The 26,094-nt window shown below is 38.5% G+C and overlaps 1 protein-coding gene across 5 annotated transcripts in view; it reads left to right on the top strand.

Annotated features, from left to right (window-relative positions):
• The window catches only part of hgf (hepatocyte growth factor), a 96,856-nt gene that overhangs the window by 38,108 nt on the left and 32,654 nt on the right, over positions 1-26,094 (top strand). For 3 of the 5 annotated variants that reach the window (XM_062981738.1, XM_062981737.1, XM_062981740.1), the window contains exons 4-7: positions 1,242-1,356; positions 4,814-4,956; positions 8,245-8,365; positions 15,873-15,991. In XM_062981738.1, coding sequence (XP_062837808.1) covers positions 1,242-1,356; positions 4,814-4,956; positions 8,245-8,365; positions 15,873-15,991 — 498 coding nt within the window. The remainder of the gene's footprint in view (positions 1-1,241; positions 1,357-4,813; positions 4,957-8,244; positions 8,366-15,872; positions 15,992-26,094) is intronic. The other 2 variants (XM_062981741.1, XM_062981739.1) reach the window with 1 other exon arrangement.

Here is a 26,094-nt window from a genome sequence, read left to right as displayed (position 1 = left end):
TAACTTCTGACAATGTTGTTACTGTAAATACATGTTATGCAATTCTATCTTTATTTGTAGTCAATTTGTTAGTAGCCAATTTTTTTCATCAACGTTTTCAATACACTGTGATGTTTTGGTGCTAAATCCATGTATAGTAATTACTACATAATGTTACCGTGTACTGAATTGCTTTTTCTGTTGATTTATTGTAAAAAATAATGTTTTGGTGCTTAATTTGTAAAATCATAATGCAATTTGATATTTAATAAGCTTTTCCTTAATCCCTCCTTATTATCCAACATTTTAGCTTATCCAACGTTCTGCCAGCCCGTTTACGTTGGATAAATGAGACTCTACTGTATGCACAATTCTTCATGATCCCTTCCTCCTCTCCCTAAATCACAGACATTTATAAATTACTTCCCTGTCAGTCCTCTAATAAATTATACTGTAAACAATTATCTATTTTCTTTTTAATAGATACATCTTTCCACAGTAATTTAACCAAAATATCACTTGATCTGATGGTGGTTTGAATGTGCTGTTACTCTGGCACATATACCTAATAAATATATCATATATTGCCACAAACAAATTCCCTTTAATTTTTCCTTTCTTTAATTTCACATTGTATGTCAGTTTTCCTGATAGAGCTGTTGCCCATATTGTTTATCCAATTCTGGGTTGATAAATTCTCTAGTTTTATGGTGTATTTGAAAATTACTATAAGCCCCCTTGACTCCAATTCTGTGAGAAAGGTGGGATATAGATCCAGTAAATCCATACATAAATAAGTGAATATTCATTCATTCATTCATTCATTTTTTCTGGATGACATGAAAACCAAACAGAACATTTTCATGTGTCCCTAGACAAGGTTCCAGAGATAGAATATAGTTAAAGTTAGGGACTTGCACATACCCAATTGTTTGTTGTCACTGTTTATTTTGAATAACAGATCCAGACTTTGATTTGTTGGTATCTCTTTTTAATATTTGAAAATGCACAACTGTTGCTGGAGCAACATTCGAAAGGTGCACAGAGATCTGGACAATATTTAGTATCACAGCCAAACCATGTTCAGAGTTGTTGCACATACTGAATTTTCCTGATCGTAAAATGCATGAAGCATTTTTGTTGGGTTTGACATTTTTTGTGCATGAAATTGTAATCCTGAATATTATGCACAGAATTTCAGTACATTTATTTTCACTGCCAAAACCTCCATCTGTTTTGTTTTCACCATTTATCTTTGACAGATTATGTCAGAAATTGTATTGTCGGCAAAGGAGCAAATTATAAAGGAACTGTATCAGTTACCAAAAGTGGAATCCGGTGTCAAGCATGGAATTCCACAATCCCTCATGAGCACAGGTAAGTTTGATTGGATCACAGGAGTCCAGTCTTTCACAGTTTTTGCCTGTTAATGTGTTTTTGCTGAGCAAGTGAACAGATGAACATTGCACTTATGTAGTGCAACACATCCAGATTTGCTACTGAATTGGAAACCAATCAGTCTGAAATACCTTATGGGTTTAACTGCATAATGTACATACAGTGTTCCCTCACTACTTCGCGGTTCACTTTTCACGGATTCACTGTTTCGCGGTTTTTTTTAATAAACTCTAAAAGACTATTATAAATCATAAAAAAATACAATTTACAGCCTAAGGAAGGGAGGAAGGAGAAGCCGAAAGAAGAGAAAAGGAGCCCAAGTGGCAACGGGAGGAGGAGGAGGAGATTTATCAACATGCGATTGGTTGATAAAGACTTAAAATAGTGTATAACTACTAAAATAATGTATAAATATTAAAAATAAATATGGCATCCCTACTTTGTGGATCTTCACTTATTGCGGGTGGTCCTGGAACCTATCCCCAGCGATAAGTGAGGGAACACTTTATTTTCAAATATATTTTGTATTCACACATTATTTTAGTATACCTAGACTGATTCATATATAATCCTTAAAAAGTGATATGATTCTCAGGAGGCGCCATATGTAAAGAGATTAAGGGCATCCAAATTAAGGGGCCTTTTCACATACACTAATAGTGCTATTATTCCACTTTAACCACAATGACAACATCCTGTCATTCTGGGGTTCATAGTTATTAAACTACTTGAGCTCTCTGGCTAAGAATTCTAAAAGCTTTTCTGCAAACTACAAATTCCAGGATTCAAATAAAATGTTCCCATGCCAAACAAAATGAAATAATAGTGTTATAACACTTTAGTATAATAAGCAAAAGGACTGATTGAAGTGGATTCCCCTATTTTGTCTATCCAAGTTGGTACAATTTTGCTGCTGTGGAGACTGTGCTCCAAGGGGAATTGAGTAATCTGTAAAAACTGGATGCACTAAATATTTGAAATAATTTAAAAAATTGGCACTTTTTCATTTAAAATATTTCTGTATATGAGCCAGAAAAAACCCTAAAGGGGCATGTCAAACAATTCCCTTACAATTAATTGGTTTATTTAAATTCTGTGACAACATCATGGTTGTTAATTTAAAAGATGCTAAGTCATCTATTGATTTTCTGGGTCTGCTCTATAGTAGTTTGGGCAAACAATTGGCTGTAGATCCTTGTGTTGTTAATTTCTGATGATCACTGTATTATAAGATGCTAACATATTTAGGGCAATCTGAATTTAATGTTGCTGGTTTGTATTTAATGCTTATCTTTCCCAAGCTTACAATTTTCAAATGAAATAGATGGGGGAGGGAATTTCCATAATACTCTAATACACAAGGTTGTACCATTGCTAGACATGTAATTCTCCATCAGAAATGCTTGCCTAAAGCTGTCCTTAGCTAAGAGGTTATGAAATTACATGCTGATCACACAGAAAGGGAAATGAGCAAGATATGACAGACTAAGTCAGAATGCATGGGAGAATATTCATTCTCTTAGTTGACGGAAGCAAAAAAAAAAAAGAGGAAATGTTGTTAGTGCATACCATATACAGTGTTCCCTCACTACTTTGCGGTTCGCTTTTTGCGGATTCGCTGTTTCATGGTTTTTCAATAAACTCTAAAAGAATATTATAAATCATAAAAAATTACTATTTATAGCCCAAGGAAGGGAGGAAGGAGAAGCCGAAGGGAGAGAAAGGAGCCCAAGCGGTTACGGAAGGAGAAGGAGGCGATTTATCAACACATGATTGGTTGATAAAGACTTAAAATAGTGTATAACTACTAAAATAATGTATAACTATCAAAATAAATATAGTGTCCCTACTTCACGGATTTTCACTTATTGCGGGTGGTCCTGAAACATAACCCCCACTATAAGTGAAAGAACACTGTAACAGGGATGTCAGACTCATTTTCATCGAGGGCTACATCAATTGAATCTATGGGTGGAAAATCTGTGGATACAGAGGACCAACTATACTTTTTCATAGAGGTCAGTGCTCTTTCGTTTTTACCCAGATTGGGTAACCAGATGTTATTGAACAACATCTCCCATCATTTTTATTATCTACCATAGGGATAATGGGAATTGAAGCTCAACGGTACCTGTGGTTTGGAAGTTAGAGAAAAGTTAAATGACATTTTAAAGTCAGACACCATACCCACAAGTCTTGTTTCTAAATTCAAACCCCACTATCCTGACCAGACAGAACAGACTGCTGCAGCCTTCCACATATTATTGTTTCACAACTCCCATCAGCTCTAGTCATGATTTCTGATCATGAGGAATATAGAAGTTGTAGTCCAGCATCTGGAGGGCTACATAAAATGGCATGGCAGGTTGAATCTGGTTTGCAGATCTTGAGTTTTGACACATGTGCCATATACTATGCACTAAACAAAGATAGTTAATATACAAATGAATTTGGCTTGATAATTTGTGAAGTAAAGAGGCAGTTGTCTATATTGAATGGCGGTGTTGACTGGAAGATGAATCCTTAGTTTTGAAATCTGATTATATTTTCACCATCACATTTTCAAATAATATTGGGATGTCATGATTAATGGAAAATAGTTAATTTGTGGTGAAGATTGAAATTGCAAATTACTTTGAAGTGAAACCATGTGACTACAACTAATCAATGGACATAGTATCTTTTGTTTGATGACTGTAGTGAGACCAGATTGCTAGTAAATGTTCCCATTCAGATAATATGAGCTAAGGCATGTCATGTTTCATTTGCTAGGTAATTGAATATAAGGGGACAAAATTTGAAAACTGCAGAGAAATACACAATCTGGATATAGCAAATATAACTCTAGATCCCTGGTTTTATTTTCTCCTTCTTCACATTTTATATTTTTCCTTTCTGCTCTGTCAGGAGCCCCGGTGGCACAGTGCGTTAAAGCACTGAGCTGCTGAACTTGCAGACCGAAAGGTCCCAGGTTCAAATCCCGGGAGCGGCTTGAGCGCCCGGTGTTAGCTCCAGCTCCTGCCAACCTAGCAGTTCGAAAACATGCAAATGTGAGTAGATCAATAGGTACCGCTCCGGCGGGAAGGTAACGGCGCTCCATGCAGTCATGCTGGCCACATGACCTTGGAGGTGTCTATGGACAATGCCGGCTCTTCGGCTTAGAAATGGAGATGAGCACCAACCCCCAGAGTCAGACATGACTGGACTTAACGTCAGGGGAAACCTTTACCTTTACTTTTTGATCTGTCATTACATGATTTCAAAATGCTATTTTCATCTAGCACATGGAAGCAGACAGGGAGATAATGTTCAAAAGAAGAAGAATACATTGTAGTATTTTAGAAGGAGATGTCAAATAAATTATTCAAGAAGATGCAACGGTTCACCACAAAGTTTGCATGCTCTTATACTGTAATGATTGTCATTTTAAAACTAGCTTTTTGCCTTCGAGCTATCGAGGTAAAGATCTTCGAGGAAACTTCTGCCGGAACCCGCGAGGAGAAGAAGGTGGACCCTGGTGTTTTACAAGCAACCCAGAAAAACGTTATGAAGTCTGTGACATACCCCTTTGTTCCGAAGGTAACACCCAAGATATGATTATTAGTGCTTTAAGTTATGTGAATAAAAAGAATTGTCTGACGTATTAATTAATTAATTAATTAATTATTTTCCAACATTTATATCCCGCCCTTCTCACCCGAAGGGACTCAGGGCGGCGTACACAATGGGCAACAATTCGATGCCTACACTTGATTAAAACATAGCAACAAAAATCCCCCTACGAATCTGCATGATCTCTTCATCGGGGGAGGTCCTCCTCTCGATCCCACCTCCGTCACAAGCGCGGTTGGTGGGGATGAGAGAGAGGGCCTTCTCCGTGGTGCCCCCCCCCCGGCTCTGGAAATCGCCCCCCAAGGAAATCAGGCCCCACCCTGGTAGCATTCAGAAAGAGCTTGAAAACCTGGCTCTTCACTCAGGCCTTTGGATAAAGATTGCTCATCCCCATAACAATCCTGTATCTGTGACCATTCTTGTACCGGTTTGCACTTTTTACCTTTGTGAACTTGATATAGACACAGGGTCTATTCCCATCCCAATTTGCACTTCCAAGAATTTGCAGCACTTTATCAGTCACCTCGTGTTTACAATATTTATATGGTGCACCTTACCCAGTCTACTTTTACAACCTCTCCGTTTTAATCCATGTTTTTATTAGTTCTTGTCATTTATTTTTATTGGCTAATGGTTAAATTTTTATAATTGTGCATGTCTTTTGTCTATTGTTGTGTTTTATATTGCTGTTGTTTTTATTCGGGCTTGGCCCCATGTAAGCCGCCCCGAGTCCCCTTTGGGGAGATAGAGGCGGGGTATAAAAATAAAGTTGTTATTATTATTATTATTATTATTATTATTATTATTATTAAAAATCCGTTCATCCAAAATCCTCATGTTGTAGCCGTAAATCAGTCCGGGTCGTCTTTATCATTTAATCATCGAAAGCCTGGGCACATAGCCATGTTTTCAGGGCTTTTCTAAAACTCAAAAGGGTTGGGGCTTGTTGTATATCTCTGGGTAGGGTGTTCCACAGCCAAGGAGCCATGACCAAATAGGCCCTGTCCCTCGTTCCCGCCAGCCGTACTTGCGAGGCAGGCAGGACTGAGAGCAGGGCCTCATCAGATGACCTTAGGGATCTTCCTGGCTTGTAGGAGGAGATACATTCGGACAAGTCGATTGGGCCAGAACCGTTTAGAGCTTTATAGGTCAAAAGCAGCACTTTGAATTGGGCTCAGTAGCATATCGGCAGCCAGAGGAGCTGGCTTAGTAGGGGGGTGGTATTAAAGCTCAAAAACATTGTCTCACATTAGGTATTATGAATTTCCACGCTGTTCTGCTGACAGTTAAACACTTCATTAATTCTCTTGCATTTTTATACAAGTGCTGTTGCTCCAGACACCACTGTATCTTTCTTTCCTCATTTTCTTGATATCTCTCTCTCTTGCTATTCCTTTTGTAAGAAAGAAGACATTGGGAATGATCATGTGCATGACATTATCCAGCAATTGCAGTAAATACCAAGTACTGATATATAAAGCTTTCATATGATGTTATCCCACCTTAACTGCCTCCAGTTTTGTTACCGTCTCTGTACACTGACAAAATGGAATCTGTTGATTGATTTTTTTTTACTGTTTGCTTTTGTTTTTATATTGTTGTTCCTGGCTTGGCCCCATGTTAGCCGCCCCGAGTCCCTTCGGGGAGATGAGGCGGGGTATAAGAATAAAGTTATTATTATTATTATTATTATTATTATTATTATTATTATTGAGGTAATCGCATGATGCACAGCCACTTCCGGTGGCTACCTGTAGGACTCCATCTTGCCAGTGTGAACACGGTAAGGAGAAAGCGCTGGGAAGTGGAGAAAAGCAAGAAAAAATATGGAGAAACATTGTGGGATGGCTGACCACCCGCCAAGACGGACATTGCTGGTGTAAGATGGGTCTCCCACTCTTTTCCCCACTTTCCTATGCTTTCCCGCTTCTCTCCTGCCTGTGGGATAACATCTTTAAAAGCTATTATGCAAAAGAGTAGATCTTTGTTAAGAAGTAACTAGAAATATTTTTTAAAGCTCTTATGATATAAATATAGTCTGAATATTTATTGCAAAGCATTAGGGAAGGAATAGAAAATATGAGACCTTCCTGAATTTTTTGGACTGCCACTCCTATTATATTTCACCAGTGCTACCAGTGACTAATGGGAGTTGTAGTGCAACAATATCTTGTAGACCACATATTACTCCTCTTGGTAATAGGATATGTTATGTTTTAGGGTACAACTTTTTCTGATTTTAATAATGTTGACTTACTGCCTCATCACACTAGAGCATGAATCCACTTTAAATCTGGTTTCTGCATCCTGCAGAATTCTGGGGTTTGTAGTTTGGTGAGGCCCAGGGCCTGTCTGGCTGAGCTGTTTAAACCCCCCTCCCTAAAGTGGATTTAAAGTGGATCCAAGCTCTAGTGTGATGAGGTCCAAGTGTATCATCTAAAGCAGAGCTTCTTAAATTATGGGTCAGGACCCAAATGGGGTTGCTGTAACTGTATGTTAGGGTTGCCTTTCCTTCTCCCGTGTGTGCTCACATCTCCCTGTCTTCGCTTCTCTCGCACATGTACATGTGTATGCCTTTTTATCTTTCCTTCTTTTTTATGTGTACATTTCCTTCTTTCCTGCGCATGTGCATAAGGAAAGAACAGAAGATGTGGGAAGGAAAGGCAAATAGACACACACAAATGCATGGGAGATAAAGAAAGACAAAAGAGCCATGCATGCACATGGGAGAGAAGGAAAGGCAGAGAAATGCCTTTGTGTGTATGTCACTCTCTCTGCCTTCTGTTCTCTCCTGTGTGGATATGTTCATATCTCTTTGTCTTTCTTTCTCTCACCCACATGTCTCTCTATAATTTCCCCCATCCTTTTCTTGGGTAAAAAGGGGTCACAAGTAAAAAAAATGCTAAGAAACTGATCTAAAGGGAAATCCAGACTTTGTAGCTGTCTAGGGTGCATCTTACTGCTAGTTTTATTTAAGGTTTTTAAAAACTTGACAGTCCATGCATGCTTTGCCAAACAAGGACTCTATAGTGAAATGTTGTATTTTATTTATTTATTTATTTATTTCCAATATTTCTATCCCGCCCTTCTCACCCGAAGGAACTCAGGGCGGCGAAACTAGTCTTGATTTCTTGGAAGGACATGGAAACAGTGGCTTGTTGTTGGTTCTCAAGTATCTTTACCTGCAGTGTTTGAATAAAGTATTGTGCTATAAACCAACATCCCAACAAAACTGTTATTCTTCTGCATTTTCAGCTGAATGCATGACATGCAATGGGGAAGGATATAGAGGCCCAATGGACCATACAGAAACCGGCAAAGAATGCCAGCGCTGGGACCTTCAAAGACCACATAGGCACCCATTTCGTCCAGAGAAGTAAAATGCTTATTATCTTATTGTATATTTTAAAGAAAGTATAGCATGTGAAACAGGACAGTACTGTATCTTTGTCTCTATATCATTGGACTATGGTACAGACTACGTATCCCTTATCCCAGTGGTTCCCAAACTTATTTGGTCTACCGCCCCCTTTCCAGTAAAAATATTACTCAGCGCCCCCTGGAAAGGAGGCATGGTTTAGAGGGGTGGGTGAGCCCCTGCTTAAGAGGGTAGGGTTGAGCCTCTCCCTTAGTCCAAGATGCAGGGCTGGGAGGGGGAAAGGGTAGGGCTACAAATGGGCGGCCAGGACTGGGATGGGCAGAATTACGTGCTCTGAGGCAGGGCTGAGCTTCTATCCCTGTCTTGCAGTGCCTACAGGACACAGGGGTGGGGCTAGAGGAGGGGGCGTGGCCTCTTCCCAAGTGCCTGACGGGGCTGAACCCCACCCATGTGTTCTAACAAGCGCCTCAGGGGAGGTATACAGAGGCTCAGTCCTGTCTTGCTCTCTTGGGAAGAGGCCCTGCCCCTAGCCCTGCTTTTTAGTCCTAAAAGGCCTCTCAGGAGAGGTATAGAGGCTCAACCCTGTCTCGGGCTCTTGGGAAGAAGCCACAACCACTTATCTAGCTTCACCCCCTGGCCCCACTCCTGGTCCCGCCCCCATGTCTTAATAGGTGCCATCACCACCCCCCTGGATCACTGCAATGCCCACCAGGGGGCAGTAGCGCCCACTTTGGGAATTACTGCCTTATCCAGAATTATGAAAACTCAAATACTCCAAAATCCAAATTTGTCCTCATGGGTGACTGAGATGGTGATGCTTTTCCTTTCTGATCGTTCAGTATTCGGGCAGTCCTCAAGTTACAAACATCTGAATTACAAATGACTCATAGTTAAAACAGAGGTGAGACCACAGGAAGTGAGAGAAACATACCATTGGAAGGAAAATTCACACCTCAAAGAGTTCTTATCATGGGGAATAGGGTGCCTCAAGTGAAGCTTTATCACTAATCCTTGTTTGTAGAACAAGCCAATTTTATCAAAATCAAATTATCACAGGGACAGAAAGTGAGGTGAAATTTTCTGAACAAGGGCACAGATAGCAAGACAAATACCACAGGGGTATTAACCCTTCCCTATACTATCAAAAACTAAAATATAGGTATTTTTGACTGGAGTTACACTTTAAAAATATGCCTGTTCCAGCTTACATACAAATTCAACTTAAGAATAAACCTACAGAACTTACCTTGTTTATAACTTGAAGACTGCCTGTACACTAATTCTTGCACAAAGTTATTACAAAATCATACATAAACTTACCTTCAGGCAATGTGTACAAGATGTACATGAAAAATTAATTTTGTGTCTAGGCTTGGGTCCCATTTCCAAGATACTTCATGGTTTATATGCAAGCATTTCAAAATCTGAAAGAATCCAAAATACAGAATATTTCTGGTCCCAATAATTTTGGATGAGGGAAAGTCAACTGTACCAGTGATCCCTACGCACATATTTCCTTGCATTGTTTCAAGTTTCAGTCTATTCATTAACCTGAGTGGTCATCCTGTATACATGTACCAGGGTGCATGATATAAAATATTCGAATAGATAGGATTGCACAAGTTTTATGGGGGAGCCCTAACCTAATCTGTAACCATGTAAGAAACATGGTAAAGGTGATGATTAATCATACAATTTTTGCACAGGGTTTACTATATAGTAAATCTTATACAATCATCGTTCCTTTAAAGATTTTTTGAGGGGAGTTGGCTGAATGTAAGAGACAATGCACTTTTATGTTTGGTATTCATGAAATCATCTAATTAAAAGCATGAAGTTAACATTATCAACTAGAGTTCAACCTAAGAAAGTAAAAATAAGAAAAATAATATGCACATACTGGTATGGGAATATCCTTAAAGGATAACTTAAATGTAGCATGATACTTAAATACTGTATATACTCAAGTATAAGCATAGTTTTTCAGCCCTTTTTTTAAGACTGAAAAAGCCCCCTTCGGCTTATACTCGGGTGAGGGTCCTGGTTGGCTTATATTTGGGTCAGCTTATACTCGAGAATATATGGTACATTTATTATTTGTCTCTATTATTATTGGTATTATTACATTTATTATTTTTCTCTATTATTGTTGCTACTATTACATTTATTTTACTCTATTTTTATTATTATTAATAATACATTTATTATTTCACCCTGATCTTATTATTTTTATTGCATTTATTATTTTATTCTATTTATTATTACTTGTATTATTTTCCTGTAATAATAATAATAATAATAATAATAATAATAATAATAATAATAATAATTATTATTATTATTATTATTATTATTATTATTATTATTGCATGTATTATTTTCCTGTATTATTATTAAAAGGATACATAAGCACATTTACATTGAAGAAGATGAGAATAATGATTTGATCATGGTTGGACAGTCTTATCTTAAATTTGAGCTTTATGTAAATATTCAAAAACATTTAGCCTACCGATGCCTCAATTAATGCAATTTTATTGGTATCTATTTTTATTTCTGAAATTTACCACCCTCGGCTTATACTGGAGTCAATGTTTTCCCAGTTTTTTTGTGGTAAAACTAGGTGTCTCGGCTTATATTCGGGTTGGCTTATACTCGTAACTGACAGTATTTTTGAGCTTGACCTTTATTTTGTCCACCAAGGTGTACTAGAATACTTAACCTATACTCTTTTCAAATTTTTCTACCTTGGAAAATGATAAAGCTTTACATGTTAAATGATTGAATAATTTCCTTTTTTTTTCTTAAAAAAACCCCAGCATATGTATGGCTTAACTCTAATAGCCTGTGGTTAACAGTTTTCAGTATTTCCGATGCTCTCAGCAATTTATCTTTGAAATTGCATTGCCAGAGTATGTAAACAAAAACACATGCTTTGTATTCTAATAAAATAACCCAGGTAAATTACAGAGCACTTACTTTTAAACTCAGGTAGATTACAGAGCACTTACTTTTAAATGTTTTCATTGGTGGTCCAGTGCTTGAGATGTGCAACCTGGCCCCAATTAGCAACACACCTTTTGATCATACACTAAAGGGACGTTTCTATTACACTTTGCTTATTATGTTATTATAGCAGCCACCTACATAGCTACTCCAGTTGTAAAATAAGAGGGGGAGAGCTAAACTTAGTGCCTCATTAAAGTTAAGTAGTGCCTGGGAAGATCCATTCTATCTATTGTTAATCACCGGTGCCTGAGATCCAAGAATAATGACTACTAGTAGACATTAAATTCTATTCAACATTATGGCAAAATGTTATTGTAAGAAACAATACAAATTCTGCAGAAAAAGGAGCTATTAGGCTTTTGAAAGCTGCAGGTCTGTCTTTCATGTTGGAGATCAATATTATTCCGCTTGTTTTCTGTCCTTTCTTTTTTGCTCTTTTTAAAGCCAAACCATTGAGGCATCTATTTCCTCAATTTTTAGGTCCCACTAAATTCAGTGAGGCTTAATGAGAAGCAAATTTGCAACAGATTGGAATCTTGAATATTCATTCTAAATTATACCCAATAGTGGAAATAATGATCACAAAATAAGGAGATAAATCTCTTAGGCAAATAAAGGATATGCTGTGCAGGTCCCCTGATAGTTCTTTCTAGGCAATTGCTCTTTCTTGTTAAATGTCATTCTCTTGATTTCCGCACTTGCTGGAACTAATTTATCAGATTTGTGTTGCCTTGAGCATCAGCAAAAATGGTCTTGGGACTAAAGCTATAGAAGACAACAGTACATGGCAGGTACTGTGATAAAACAAAGACTGATGTCTTAACTAAAGAGACAGGTTGTCTTATGGAGATACAGAATATGAGGGGTCTCAATCTGTTGTTCTCCCCAATGTTTTGGGTTACAACACCCATCAATCCCAATCAACATGGCCAGTGGTGACGAATTATTTGAGTGATAGTCTAGAAAAGCACCTTCTGAACAACTCAATTTTGTGACACACCTTTTAGACATGGATCGTTTTGCGACACAGTAATTCAGCTGTACTAGGAAACTGGGGATTAAACCAACCCCTAATAAAAAAAAAATATGGACACATACATAAATTGTAATAACAAAATGTATGGGAACACAGCATATCGCATGAAAACCTTTCATTTATGTTTTTAAATATGTAATTTATTGCTTATTTAATATAGACTCAGTGTTTTTGTTACATTTGTGCAATACATTTACACATTGCAGTTGGCACACTAATGTGTTGCAACAAGAGTTTGGAAAGCTCTGGTCTAGAATATCTTGGAGTCGTTGTTATGCCTACCACAATCCCTCCTTTCCCAGCAAGAGCAACATATAACATTGGACTCATCCTATATAATGCTACAGAATTATAGCATTATATTTATTTGTCATGACAATATCCTATGGAATTCTAGACTTGTAATCTGGTGGGACATTAGAACTCTGACCAAGAAATGGTGCCTTTCCTGAAACAGCTAATGATAAATTGTTGTTAAAATGGAATATGGTGCTATAATTAGTAGTGGGCCACAGTGGCGCAATGGGTTAACCCTTGTGCCAGCTGAACTGTTGACCTGAAGGTTGAAGGTTTGAATCTGCAAGATGGGATGAGCTCCCATCTGTCAGCCCTAGCTTCCCATGCAGGGACATGAGAGAAGCTTCCTAGCAGGATGGTAACACATCCGGGTGTCCTTTGAGCAACGTCTCTGTAGATGACTGATTCTCTCACACCAGAAGCAACTTATCTCAATTCACTTCTGACATGATAAAAAAAATTGGTAGTGGGATGAGCCCATGTCTTTAAGTTCCTTTATGTCTTCGGCATTCCTGAGTTCGTAACTAGATTGAATTTTAAGGTATAGCATTGTCCTTTTTTAAGCAAGAATATTTGTTTTTCCTAGCACTGAGTTTCCTGCTATTTTATAAACTGTGGATTTCTAGAGCATAGAGTGAAATCCTGTGCACACTTACTTGGGGACAGGTAACTTCAGACCCCAGTTACCAGGGATCCAAGAATAACGGCTACTAACATTGTGTAGTGGTTTGAGTATTAGAGTAGGATTCCAAATGACCGTGGTTCAAACACCCACTCGGCCATGGAAACCCACTGAATGACCTTTTTATAATCTCTCAGTCTTGGGAAAATGCAGTTGCAAATCTCCTTTGAATGAATAATGTTGAAAAATTCATAGAAAAGAGTTACCATAATTTGGAGTCAACTTAAGGCAATAATCAAATGATCAAATAGCAAACAATAATTGTTGATGTCAGACCTCAAGTTATGGCTGTGTAGAATTAAGCTGCTATCATAAAATAAACTGAGAAATGAAAGGTTTTTTGGGATATGCCTTTTATTTACTTACAATATTTGCATATTTGTCTGTGAATGACAGGGAGGTGCACAATGAAGTCCATTAAAGGACCTCATCAGACAGGCAGGGGAAAATTGGGGGAAAGTAGAGGGGACCGTTTTATTTCATTCCCTACCATCTTTCACTGTCTTTTCATATGGCTGGCCATTATATGTCATTTCCCAGCATTTCTCGTGGTTTCCCCACTCCCATTTTCTGTAGTTAGGAGTTGTGTAGAACCAGACTCCTAAAAATGAAATCGTCTCTCAATTTTAACACACTGGCAACAGCAACACAGATTCCCACAGAGAGTTACTGAAAGTGGGCGTGTGTCGTGGGATGTCCTCTGTTTTACCAGTGCCTGAAAATGGAGATAAGGTGAAGAGAAAACTGTGTCTGATGAGGTTCTAAAATAATTTAAAATTATAAGAATATTTTTTAAAATTCGAGGGCTATCCACAAAGTAGGTTACGTTTTGGAATTAAAAATGGACATAGTATAGGAGAAAACATTTACCATATGCAGTTGAAAGCCACACCCAAATACCACATCTCATGTAGTCGCCATTCAAATCTAGGCACTTACCATAGCGATGAAGGAGCTTTGCAAATCCTTCCCCACTAAATTCTGCCGCTTGCGCCCTCAACCACTTGTTTCCAACAATGGGGGCGTGGCTGGCAACGCAGCGTTTTGGCGATGCTGTGCAGCTGCGGGAAGGCCTGACCGGCTGGTTAAGGACAAGTGGCAGAATTTAGTGGGGAAGGATTTGCAAAGCTCCTTCATCACTATGGTAAGTGCCTAGATTTGGATGGTGACTACGTGAGAAGTGGTATTTGGGTGTGGCTTTCAACTGCATATGGTAAATGTTTTCTCCTATACTTTGTTTATTTTAAATTCCAAAACGTAACCTACTTTGTGGATAACCCTCGTATTAAAAATATGTTACCCCCTTTAACACTTAAAAACAAAAAATATAAAACCAGTTGAAGCAAGGTAAAGAGATTAGATACTAGTTGCACCTTACCTCATTTGCAATAACAGAGGCAGTCTTTCAAAGACTTACTGGCTCATTAAAACATTTACTACTTGGCAATGTATCTGTTCAACTAAAACCACAGGGACCTCTTCAAGAGCCCATGCTGTCCCCTGACTATGCTTGCCTTCCACCCCTTCAGTGGCCAAGAGAAGTGGCCAAAACAGAATTCTGCAGTGTGCAAACACTTCATGGGCTGATTTTGTTTTATATACCTACACTTGAGGATAAAGGAACGTTCTTCAGGAGGCAGTGGTTGATCATATTTTAATGTGCTCATGAGACCTACATCTGTTAGCAGTTCCAGAAGGTCTTGGGTTCAAAGGTAGTTACCATCTGTGTTCTCTTGAAAGCAATTTAACAATCACCTGCCACTGCACTACAAATAACAAACATAAGAAACACTTACTTCCAAGCGAATAATGAAATGCTAGTCATTCAGAAAGTTCACAGTTGTCTGATATATTTATATTTTTTTCCCTGTCACTTCCTTTAGTAATACCTTGGAAGGGATATGGAATTAACTAAAAGAAGGAGGAAAATCCTGACAAGATAAAAGAGGGCAAAGAAAAATTATGTTACTGATAATGTTTTTTTTTTTACTCCTTGCAGGCTGGAAATAAGGGCATGGCTTCTAAACAAGCAGGAATCTAAAAATAGATATATCATTAGCATGGGGTCTGTTGAAAATTGTGGTCAGTTTGAACCCAGGGCTGTTGAACTATACAATCCATTAGCTTAATGAGTCTGCCAGGCCAGGAAGTGTGCTTATTGTACACACTTAATTGGGCAATTTAAAGATAGCAAAGTAGGGCTATTGTGTTAGACTCAACACTAATGGGACATTGCCCAATTAGCAGAATGACCCCACTTGATGTCCTGCATCATATCAAAATAATTCTCTTTCAGTTTTCACTTCTACTGGCAGTGATGGGTGCTCCAGCTCCCACATATGTAGGCATTTAGCACCTCTTGGGCGATTGGGGTCTAAGCCAGTTAGGACAAATATGACTCCTATCTCAACTTGGGGGCCTTTGGTTTGTATCTTTTGTCAGGCTGACTTGGCTGACATGCACGTTGGTCTGTTTTACAGATACCCTGACAAAGGCTTTGATGATAATTATTGCCGCAATCCGGATGGTAAGCCAAGGCCCTGGTGTTACACTCTTGACCCCAATACGCCTTGGGAGTATTGCAACATTAAACCATGTGGTGAGTTGAACAGAAATGTTTCATGGAGTCCTTTTTGGTTTTCTGTGTTTCCATATCTAGATGCCAATGATTTCTTTGTGGGATAGCACCTTATAACCCCTTTTGGACATGGCTCACATTGTTTCCAGCATTGGTTCCTTCTCATGACCTCATATTTGACGCTTTCCCCCTTTCTGGTTCTCTTCATATGTAATATGTATAAAAGAGCCTTTATATGATTGTCAAAGAGTGATTGTAGTACAGTAGAGTCTCACTTATCCAACATTCGCTTATCCAACGTTCTGGATTATCCAATGCATTTTTGTAGTCAATGTTTTCAATACATCGTGATATTTTGGTGCTAAATTCGTAAATACAGTAATTACTACGTAGCATTACTGCATACTGAACTAATTTTTTTGTCAAATTTGTTGTATAACATGATGTTTTGGTGCTTAATTTGTAAAATCATAAATTAATTTGATGAGTAATAGGTTTCTTCTTAATCCCTCTTTATTATCCAACATATTCGCTTATCCAACGTTCTGCCGGCCCATTTATGTTGGATAAGTGAGACTGTACTGTACTAAATACAATTGAATGACTTCTGTCAACACAGCCCTCCATGGGTAGCTGCAGATAGAATCATAGAATAATAGGGTTAGAAGAAACCACATGGGCCATCTAGTCCAACCCCTTGCCATGCAGGAAAAGCACCATTAAAGTACTTCTGACAGATGGCCATCCAGCCACTGCTTAAAAGCCTCCAAAGAAGGAGCTTCCACCACACTCTGAGGCAGTGAGTTCCACCCTTGAGCAGCTCTTACAGTCAGGAAGTTCAATTGGCATCTCCTTTCCTGTAATAGAGTATAATACTACTATTAATATTATATAATGATATATTATAATATTGTAATATAATAATACTAATATATTAAATATAATACTACTGATAATATATAATGGTATATTGTTTTATTATTGTATATTTGTATATTTTAAGCTGTAATGCTTTTGATTGTGAGCCACTTTGAGCCTCCATATGGAGAGAAAAAGCAGAATATAAATGAATAAATAATTTGAACCCATTGTTCCAAGTCCTAGTCTCCAGGGCAGCAGAAAACAAGTCTGCTCCCTCTTCCTTATGATATCTTTGCAAGTATTTAAACATGGCTACCATGTCTCCGGTTCCCATATACGAGTCGGCATTTAGCACCTCCTGAAGCAGATGAAAGGTACCCATTTGCTTTAACAGCTACAATTCTGATACTGGATGAATATCCTTTATCCAAAATACTTGGGACCAGAAATATTTTGGATTTTTTTTCCAGAATGCATCATCACCTAATACGCACCTAATTTTTCAAAACCCTGAAACTAATAAAAAGTATTTGCTGGTGAATGTAATACGCAGTGATAAAAGGTGCATTCTTTGTAATTTGGCCAAAAAAGGTGCTCATTACCGTGGCTGCCTGCTTCGAATTCCCTCTTTAAAAACAAAAGTATTAGAACATCAAAGCTTCTAGCAATGGAGAAGAAAACCTTAGGGTCCATCAATGCTGTAGAACAAATCCACTTTACCTGTCCTGGATCAATGGTATGGGATCATGGGGACTGTAGTTTGGGATCATGGGAATTGCCAAAGAATGCTGATGCCTTACCAGACGATACATCCCAGCATTGCATAGCATCGAGCCATGGAAATTAAATTGGAGATTATGTCCCTTAAATAGGAGCTCTAGGTGCTCCTAATGTAACTTATTTATTATTATTTATTTATTTACAGCATCTATATTCCGCCCTTCTCACCCCGAAGGGGACTCAGGGCGGATCACATTACACATATAGGCAAACATTCAATGCCTTTTAGCATAGAACAAAGACAGACAAACATAGGCTCCGAGCGGGCCTCGAACTCATGACCTCCTGGTCAGAGTGATTCATTGCAGTGATTTATTGCAGCTGCTCTCCAGCTTGCGCCACAGCCCGAGCCCTTCTCCTTTTGCTTTGGCTCAGCACTAAGATTACCATATTACATGAATCTAATGTGCACCCTAATTTTGGGTAGGTAATTTACCCCAAAAAGGTGAACATTAGATTCAAGTAAATTTGCATATACAGTAGAGTCTCACTTATCCAACACTCGCTTATCCAACGTTCTGGATTATCCAACGCATTTTTGTAGTCAATGTTTTCAATATATCGTGATATTTTGGTGCTAAATTCATAAACACAGTAATTACTACATAGCATTACTGTGCATGGAACTACTTTTTCTGTCAAATTTGTTGTCTAACATGATGTTTTGGTGCTTCATTTGTAAAATCATAACCTAATTTGATGTTTAATAGGCTTTTCCTTAATGCCTCTTTATTATCCAACATATTCGCTTATCCAACATTCTGCCGGCCCGTTTATGTTGGATAAGTGAGACTCTACTGTATGTAGATAAGGTAAGGGTTTTCTCCTGACATTAAGTCTGGGGGTTGGTGCTCATCTCCATTTCTAAACTGAAGAGCCAGGGTTGTCCGTAGACACCTCCAGTGTCATGTGGCTGGCATGACTGCATGGAGTGCATTGTGGGATATATTGAAAATCACTTTCTTAGCCAGCCATGTGGACTGCTTTGGATTGTGGAATATTTTGGAATTCTGGATAAAGGATACTTAACTTGTAGTGCAGGATTTCATCACAAAAAAAGACAATGCATACAGACATCTATACTCTCAAGAACTACACCTAAGAACTCTATGTTGGAATCAGAGTCAGGGAGAAGCTGTGCAATTTCAGAAATATATATTACAGCCCCTGGTAATAATGCAATGACTCCTTGCTTATCACATGTGTAGGTACATTCTGTTTGTGTTATATGTATGGATAAGGATGCTATTCAGATTCCTTAGGTGGGATTTGCTTGGCTTTTGTTTGAGATATGTACATGGTAGGGTACATTCGCTGCTGACACCTGACAAGTCTAGAATGTGGATTACAGGTGGCTCTGCATATCCATGGATTCTGCATCCATATATTCTACCATCCATGAAAAAAATACTAACAAATAATTAAAAAAAAAGAAACATTGATTTTTCAATTTTAAATAAGGCACATCATTTGACTACTCCACTGTATAGAATGGGATGGATTTTGCTGTCCATTGCAGGTGTTGGTGTCCTAGAACCAAACCTCCACAGATAGCAAGAGCCCATTGTTATGGAAGCCAAGGTGTTGTTTGCCTTCACAGTGAAAAATCTTTAAAAATTCTTAGGGTGCTTCTAGGTTTATAGGAACAGAATCAAAAAATGAATGTATTAAATCAACACTCTTTCAATTTTGTTGATTTCAGTTTATTATTTATATAGTTATTAATATATTGTATTTATGCCACAATATATCATAATATCTCTGCCTAGCATTAAGTAATTTAAATTTTAAAACAATAAAAAATAATTTAAATAAAAAAACTGGATAATTAAAAAAACATTTCCAAGGTTTAAATAATTTTAAACAGAATGCTAAAAGTTAAGAGAATTTATAATAGTGATTTTTTTTAAGTTTGTATAAAACCATGTCTCCAAATTTTTAAAATAATATCTAAACTTGGCCCCAGAGTGCATCCATTCCTGCTGCCAGTCGTTCCTACAAGAGGTAGGATTCCATAATTCCACAGAATTCCATAATTGTTATTCAGTGTGGAAAGATAAGGGCTTATTTGGGGTTAATGCATGGTCAGCAAACCCTGTCTTTTCCTCACACAGTTTATAAAGTACAGGCAGTGTGTGGTAAAATAGGTTAGCCTAGCCAAAACTACTTAAGGTGGCAAAAATCAGAGAAACAACTATTACATGGTCTGTTTAGCAGCTCTTATTTTTATGTTAGCAGTTAATATGTTGAACAGGACAGAAAGACCTCTCCTGAGGATGCAAACATCTGGTGCCTTTATTGCTGTCTGGACTTCATGCTACCTAACTTCTAAACCTAATTGATCAAAGACTGAAATTTGTTCACTTGACGCATATGAAATATTTTTAGCCTGCCCTTCTCTGACGGGATCCTGGAATGAGTGGCTAAAAGTAATCCCATTGGCTTTTAAGAAAGCTTTCCCCTTTCTTTGAACTTAATTGCTCATAAATCTGAGTCAAAAAGCAATAAAACAAATGATAAATAAATGTTTGGCATGTTGAATCAGTATGCCTACACAAATAAAACTATGTGTTGAGAAATACTTGTGCCGAAATTCACTGCTAGTAGTAGCTAGCAGGAGTAATACTATTTCCATGATTATCACTAATAATTGCCTAAACTTTTGTTTTAAAATTATAATATACAGTAAAGAACTGCACTGGTTATCACTGGATAACACATATTTTGGTGACTCAAATGTTGGACCTATTTCTGGAAATATTTGACCTGCTGATTCCAAAAATGGCAACAGTTTTCCCCTATCAGCTCTAGTTTTTGAGATACATATGCCATATACCAGTCTTTATCTGTGCACTGATATAAAATTATAACTATATCTAAAAAAAACTACAGTGGATGCAGTCTATCAAATACAATTTTCTAAATAAGTGCCCAAATAATCCCAGGAACAGGTCTAAAAACAAAGATACCAAGAAAATTGTTTTTGGCTGGACTGTTATTGAAGCTGCTTGGTCTTGCTTTTAAAATTTCTCTCTATTAATTGTTAATAAAAAACCAATAACAACAATACCAAAACGTACTTCAGTTGGTCTAAAGGTTAGCCAGATACAACCCGCTTATTGCAGTTGCTCCATTGGCTAGTGTTCTCTTTCTGAGCACAATAAAAACATTGATTTATCATCTATAAAGCCCTTTACAACTCATACTCGGGTTGTCTGGAGGAATAAGCCTATTTCAGGGAGGATCTCCACTCTATCTCACCATCTTCACATCTTTTACTCAGTCATTGGAATTGTCTCTCTCTTGCTTCCTTCCTGCTGTCTTTCTCTTGACAAATGTAAACAAACATTTTGAAATGACCACAAAGGCTTTTAAAAATTTACATTTCTACCAATTTTGTCTGGGATTCTGATCTGAAGTTACTGATTTGTAATCTGGAGTTTCAGATCCAGAATTGCTCCATATTCAGTAACTGTCAATAGCCATGCTCAAGATGTTATTGCCAAGATGTATATGCCATCATAAACTCCCTTCTTATCCTACTTTATCCGAGTGAGGGGGCAGGCAATCACATTGATGATCTCACCATACGGGCTACTGGAATTGTTATTCATTGTGGAAAATTGGCTGATGCCTAGTGTGGGGCATGGGGAACCCATTGTCGTATGTCCCACATCACCCATCTTCCCCCTACCTCATGCCATGGGGAGAAGCACCTACTGCCCAGCCCCCCCCCCCCCCCAATTGATTCTAATTGAACAAAGGAAGCCTCCTATGTTGCTGCCACAGTTTTGTAGCATACACAGGATATAGCTTTGTGATGGAACGCCACCGGAAGAAATTCTACATCATTGGATGGAAGCCAGTGGGCTCCATTGCAAAATTATAGAGGATATGGCATATGCTGCTGAAAATTACCCTGTCTGATGGGATTGTCACTGATAGAGGTCTATCCAGCTGCTGATCAATGTGTAGGAGTATGGTATTTTCACCACTCTCCCACCACTGAACAAGGCTGTGGCAATTAGAAGTAGGACCTTCATCACAATTCCTTGTCACAGACTCAATTGCTAGTGTGGTTGTAATCCATGTCCTATTTCGGAATTGCTTCTGCCTAATAAAGCTGGTTTGGGGAAGTCAGGCCGTAAGAGGTTGCTTAGTTACACTTAGACTTAAGCGATCCCTTGTAGTTCAAGGACTTTCTTGGAAGATGCCTGTGCGTGATTTTTTTTAATGTGTGGAGGTAGGTGCACAGCCGGTCAACACACAGTCTTCACAGAGTGAGGTTCCAGCAGTGGTGTGATTACACAACAACAGTGGCTTCTCAGTTTGTTGCAGCCTTCTTCCACCTTCACAGCCATTGTAACATGTACCATATTATCCTCCGGCTGCTCCGCCGTTGAGGTCTTAGGGTCTTTGGATTGTTCTTGGTCTGGATCCTCCCCTGTGGCCACTCCTGGGAGTGCATGACTCCAGTGGTTGTGCCCTCAGGTTCATTGGAACACGCAAGCCCCTTCACCACGGCACGGTGACAATCCATCGAGGGGGTTAGTTACACACATATAATTAAGGCCTATGTGGCCCAAATAAAGTGGACTCCCCCCTCCCAGGAGAGAATCCACGACATACATTTGGGAACTCTTGCTTTCACTCTCTTTGTTCCCATTTCCTGTGCTCTGCCATGGCCCAGAGCTGATCCCAAATAGACATGGATATGTGCATCTCAGTAGACTGGTTAAAGAAGAAGAAAAAACACAAAGGATTGCTACATAAATGCTATGAAGGAATATTTGGTACTACCATAAAGAATACCCTATCTTGTATCATCATTTGCTGTACTTCACATCATATGGACCTGGACCAGGACTTTATAAAGGATGTTGTTTGGTGCATATGAGTTGTTGCATGCCTTGTTGTTGTATGCTTTTAAGTCATTTCCAGCTAATGGTGATTATAGTTATAAAAAGATTTTCTTTGTAAGAGATTTGCCTTTTTCTGAGGTTAAGAGAGTGTAACTTGGCCAAGTTTACCAGAATGTAGTTGCCGTCAAATTGGTAATAGATGTTTTACATTGGCCTCTTTGATTCACACAGTAAGAGGCACATTCTGAACCAGATGTAAATCTTTGCATGAATGATCCCTGTATTCAAGGAGAAAAAATTAGTACAGTTCTCCCTAATAGGAGAATATTTCTCTCTGGCAACAGTGTCAAATTGTGGGGCAGCGGGGCAAATCCATCGCCCAGCACCTCACATCACTCATTTGCCTATCACATGCCAGAAAGCGTACTTTTCCAGTGTGCACCTGTGCTCTTATCATTATTTCCTATCTGAACCCGGATAGTTTTCTGTGTTCAGAATTTCTCCTCTCACTACACTTCACTGATGCAGCCAGCATAGAGCTCCACTGGAAGTCAATGTGCATCATGTGATGAGATCCAGTGGGCTCCATGCTGGCTGTGTGGGCAAAGTGTTCCAGGACAGGAAATTTTCCCCATGTGATGAGGTCATACAAAAAATAATTTTCTCCATTTAAAGAATATAAATTTGTTTATGGAATCATTGAACTCTAAGGTAGAGAAGACTGTTCATAAAAGGAATTCCTAAAAATATTGAGTTTTTACTTTCTTGTGAGGAATTTTGAATTAATATACAGTAGAGTTCCGGTTAACCGACTTCCGGTTAACCGACACTCCGTATTATCCGACGTCCCAGGCCCCTTGGGAGGTGCTCATGCACGTTGCTAGGTAGCTTGCTATCTACCTAGCAATGTGCACAGGTACCTCCCAAGAGGCAGGGCGGCAAGCAGAGAAGCGCCCGTGCGCATTGCTAGGTAGATAGCAAGCTACCTAGTAATGCTTACGGGTGCCTCGCTAAGCCGAGTGATCGCTGCTCTGCCCCTTGGGAGGTGCCTGTGCGCGTTGCTAGGTAGATAGCAAGCTACCTAGCAACACGCACGGGCGCTTCCCAAGGGGTGGAGCGGTGAGCACTCGGCTTAAGAAGCACCCCTGAGCGTTGTTAGGTAGCTTGTTATCTACCTAGCAACATGCACGGGCGCCTCCCAAGAGGCAGGGCAGAAGTGCCCCTGCGCGTTGCTAGGTAGCTTGCTATCTACCTAGCAATGTGCACGGGGCACTTCCTTCAACCGGCTTGCTGGATAATAGGGCCTCTCTATTATCCGTCAGATCCAGTTATTCGACATTCGGCCCGCCCGTTTATGTCGAATAACCGGAACTCTACTGTATTACATTTCTAGTCTCCCTCTCTCATGCTGTTTTACAGTAAAGGATGAAAGGAAGGAAGGAAGGGAGAAACCAAGCAGCAATTTATATCTGACAATGCAGCCAGGAGCCATACAAAATAAAAGAACAATACTGATACTGTTCTGATATTTTAATTATGCATTCCTTGTTAAATTCTTGCTCCAATGCCACTCTCATAAACACTGCTAGTGAATAAATATATATATTATTTGCCTATTTCTAAAAAAGAATACCTGGGTGTCTGCTTCCCTGTCTCCTTTGAGTCACTTGCCTCATTTGAGGAGCTCCTATTTCCCAGGATTCTGTTCTCAGCAGTCCATGCCAGGTCGAGTATAGCTTGCAGAGCCATCTGCAAAAGGTCTTGAGACAGAAAAATGTGCTTTTCCAGTTATATTACTCAACAGAGAATTTTGATATTTTGATAGCATAGCTATTCTTCACTGTACATAAATATTGGCTTAATAAAGTCCTTGGAATATTTAAATAAGGGGATTTATTCTTTGCTTCAAATTAGTAAATTTGTCTTCATTCATAATTGTATGTGATCTCCGTATGACATCCTACATCTTTCACTGACAAGGTACTGATCCATCTGTCTAATTTTCCATGCATGAGTACCTCTTTTGACTCGGGGGGACTAGTGACTTAAGATGTAAATGGATTTATAATAGATTTTTGTCTAGTTCATGTTTTTATGACCAGGGTTACAACAACAAATGATGCCTATTGGAGAATTGCCTTTGTTTTTGACAGCAGACTTTACATTGAAATGGTAATCTATGTACCAGATTTAAACTGTGGGCTGTGAGTGCACAAACAGATGTGCATTCACATAATTGCATTGGATTTATAAATTTTGAATTGTGGGCATTTCATGGCAGAGTGTCTTAACACAGTCTTTGTAAGGACAGATGAAGATTTCAAATTGTCTTGGCTTGGGAATGGAGGGGGGGCATGTAACCTACCAGAAGACTGATCGGGAATGGGAAGAAAGTGGTGCAATCTTGGAAGTCTCAGTCCCAACAAGAAGAAACCCATGTATTTGGATGTATCACCCTCTGAGGTCCTGGTTGCTTGCAGATCAAAATATTAACATCACAGTAATGTTTGAACAACAATAGTAATCATCCACATTATCAAAGTTATCTTTTAAAAATTCAGGCAGCTAAAGTACTACCGCAATTTTGATGTTCCCATTAATTTAAAATCTTAGACAATAGAATTTAGTCCTTGGCTAATCAAAGGCAATGACAAACTTCTGAACAAATCTTTCCAAGAAAACCCTGTGATGGGTTAACCTTAGAGTCACTATAGGTAGGAAATGACTTGAAAGCACACAAATCAAGGCTGACATTACATCAGTTTCATTTTTGTTGCATTTCTGCATCTCAGTGGCCTTTTTTCTCATCTCATTTCCATATTGGCTCAGTTTTATTTTCTCAAGGAAATTTGCACTATATTAGTATGTATTTCTCCTACAGGAATGAATGTATCCCTCTCCCACAATTTATTAAAGCATGTTAATATGTACTTTTCAAATGTGTGCTGTTGTTGTGTGTCTTGAAATATTTTTTGTAATTATGGCGACCCTAAGACAACTGCACCCTAGGGTTTTCTTAGCATGATTTATTGGTCTTCCTCTTAGGTCAAAAGAGTGTGACTTGCCCAAGGTCAGACATTGTGTTTCCATGGTAGAGTAGAGATTTGAAGCCCTTGACCATTATCCAAAACTTTTTTATTATTAAATAATCTTTATTTAAATTTTAATACACATAAAATCCTTTGGGGGGGAGATTAAGGGAGGGGGGGAGGTAGGGTAATAGGGATAGGTAAGGCAGGGTTTCAGATTGGGGGTAAGGGGTTAGTACTTCCAGGACGATCCTGTTGGTCATTTTCAGTTTCTTTTTTTATTCTGTCCTAGTTCTTTGTATCATTCCACATTCTTTTCTCATTAATTATTATCTGTTTTCTCTATCTTCTAAGTCTTTGACAGGAGAGAGGATAACTTAGGTTTCCCTAAGTCTCTTAAACTTCTTTCTTCTTCTTTTAGTTGATTTTTTAAGATTCTATGTAATTTTCGAATTGCCTCCAATCAGTTTCTTTTCTCGGTCTTCCTTGCTGTTTGGCTAATAGAAATGTCAGTCTATCCATATTTTTTATTTCTAGTATTTTCACCATCCATTCTTCCACCGTGGGGATCTTATCTTGCTTCCAGTATCTT

Source organism: Anolis carolinensis, chromosome 5, assembly GCF_035594765.1.
Source record: "Anolis carolinensis isolate JA03-04 chromosome 5, rAnoCar3.1.pri, whole genome shotgun sequence".
Lineage (NCBI taxonomy): Eukaryota > Metazoa > Chordata > Lepidosauria > Squamata > Dactyloidae > Anolis > Anolis carolinensis.
The sequence above is the reverse complement of the archived record's forward strand: the minus strand, read 5'-3'. Positions and strand labels throughout refer to the sequence as shown.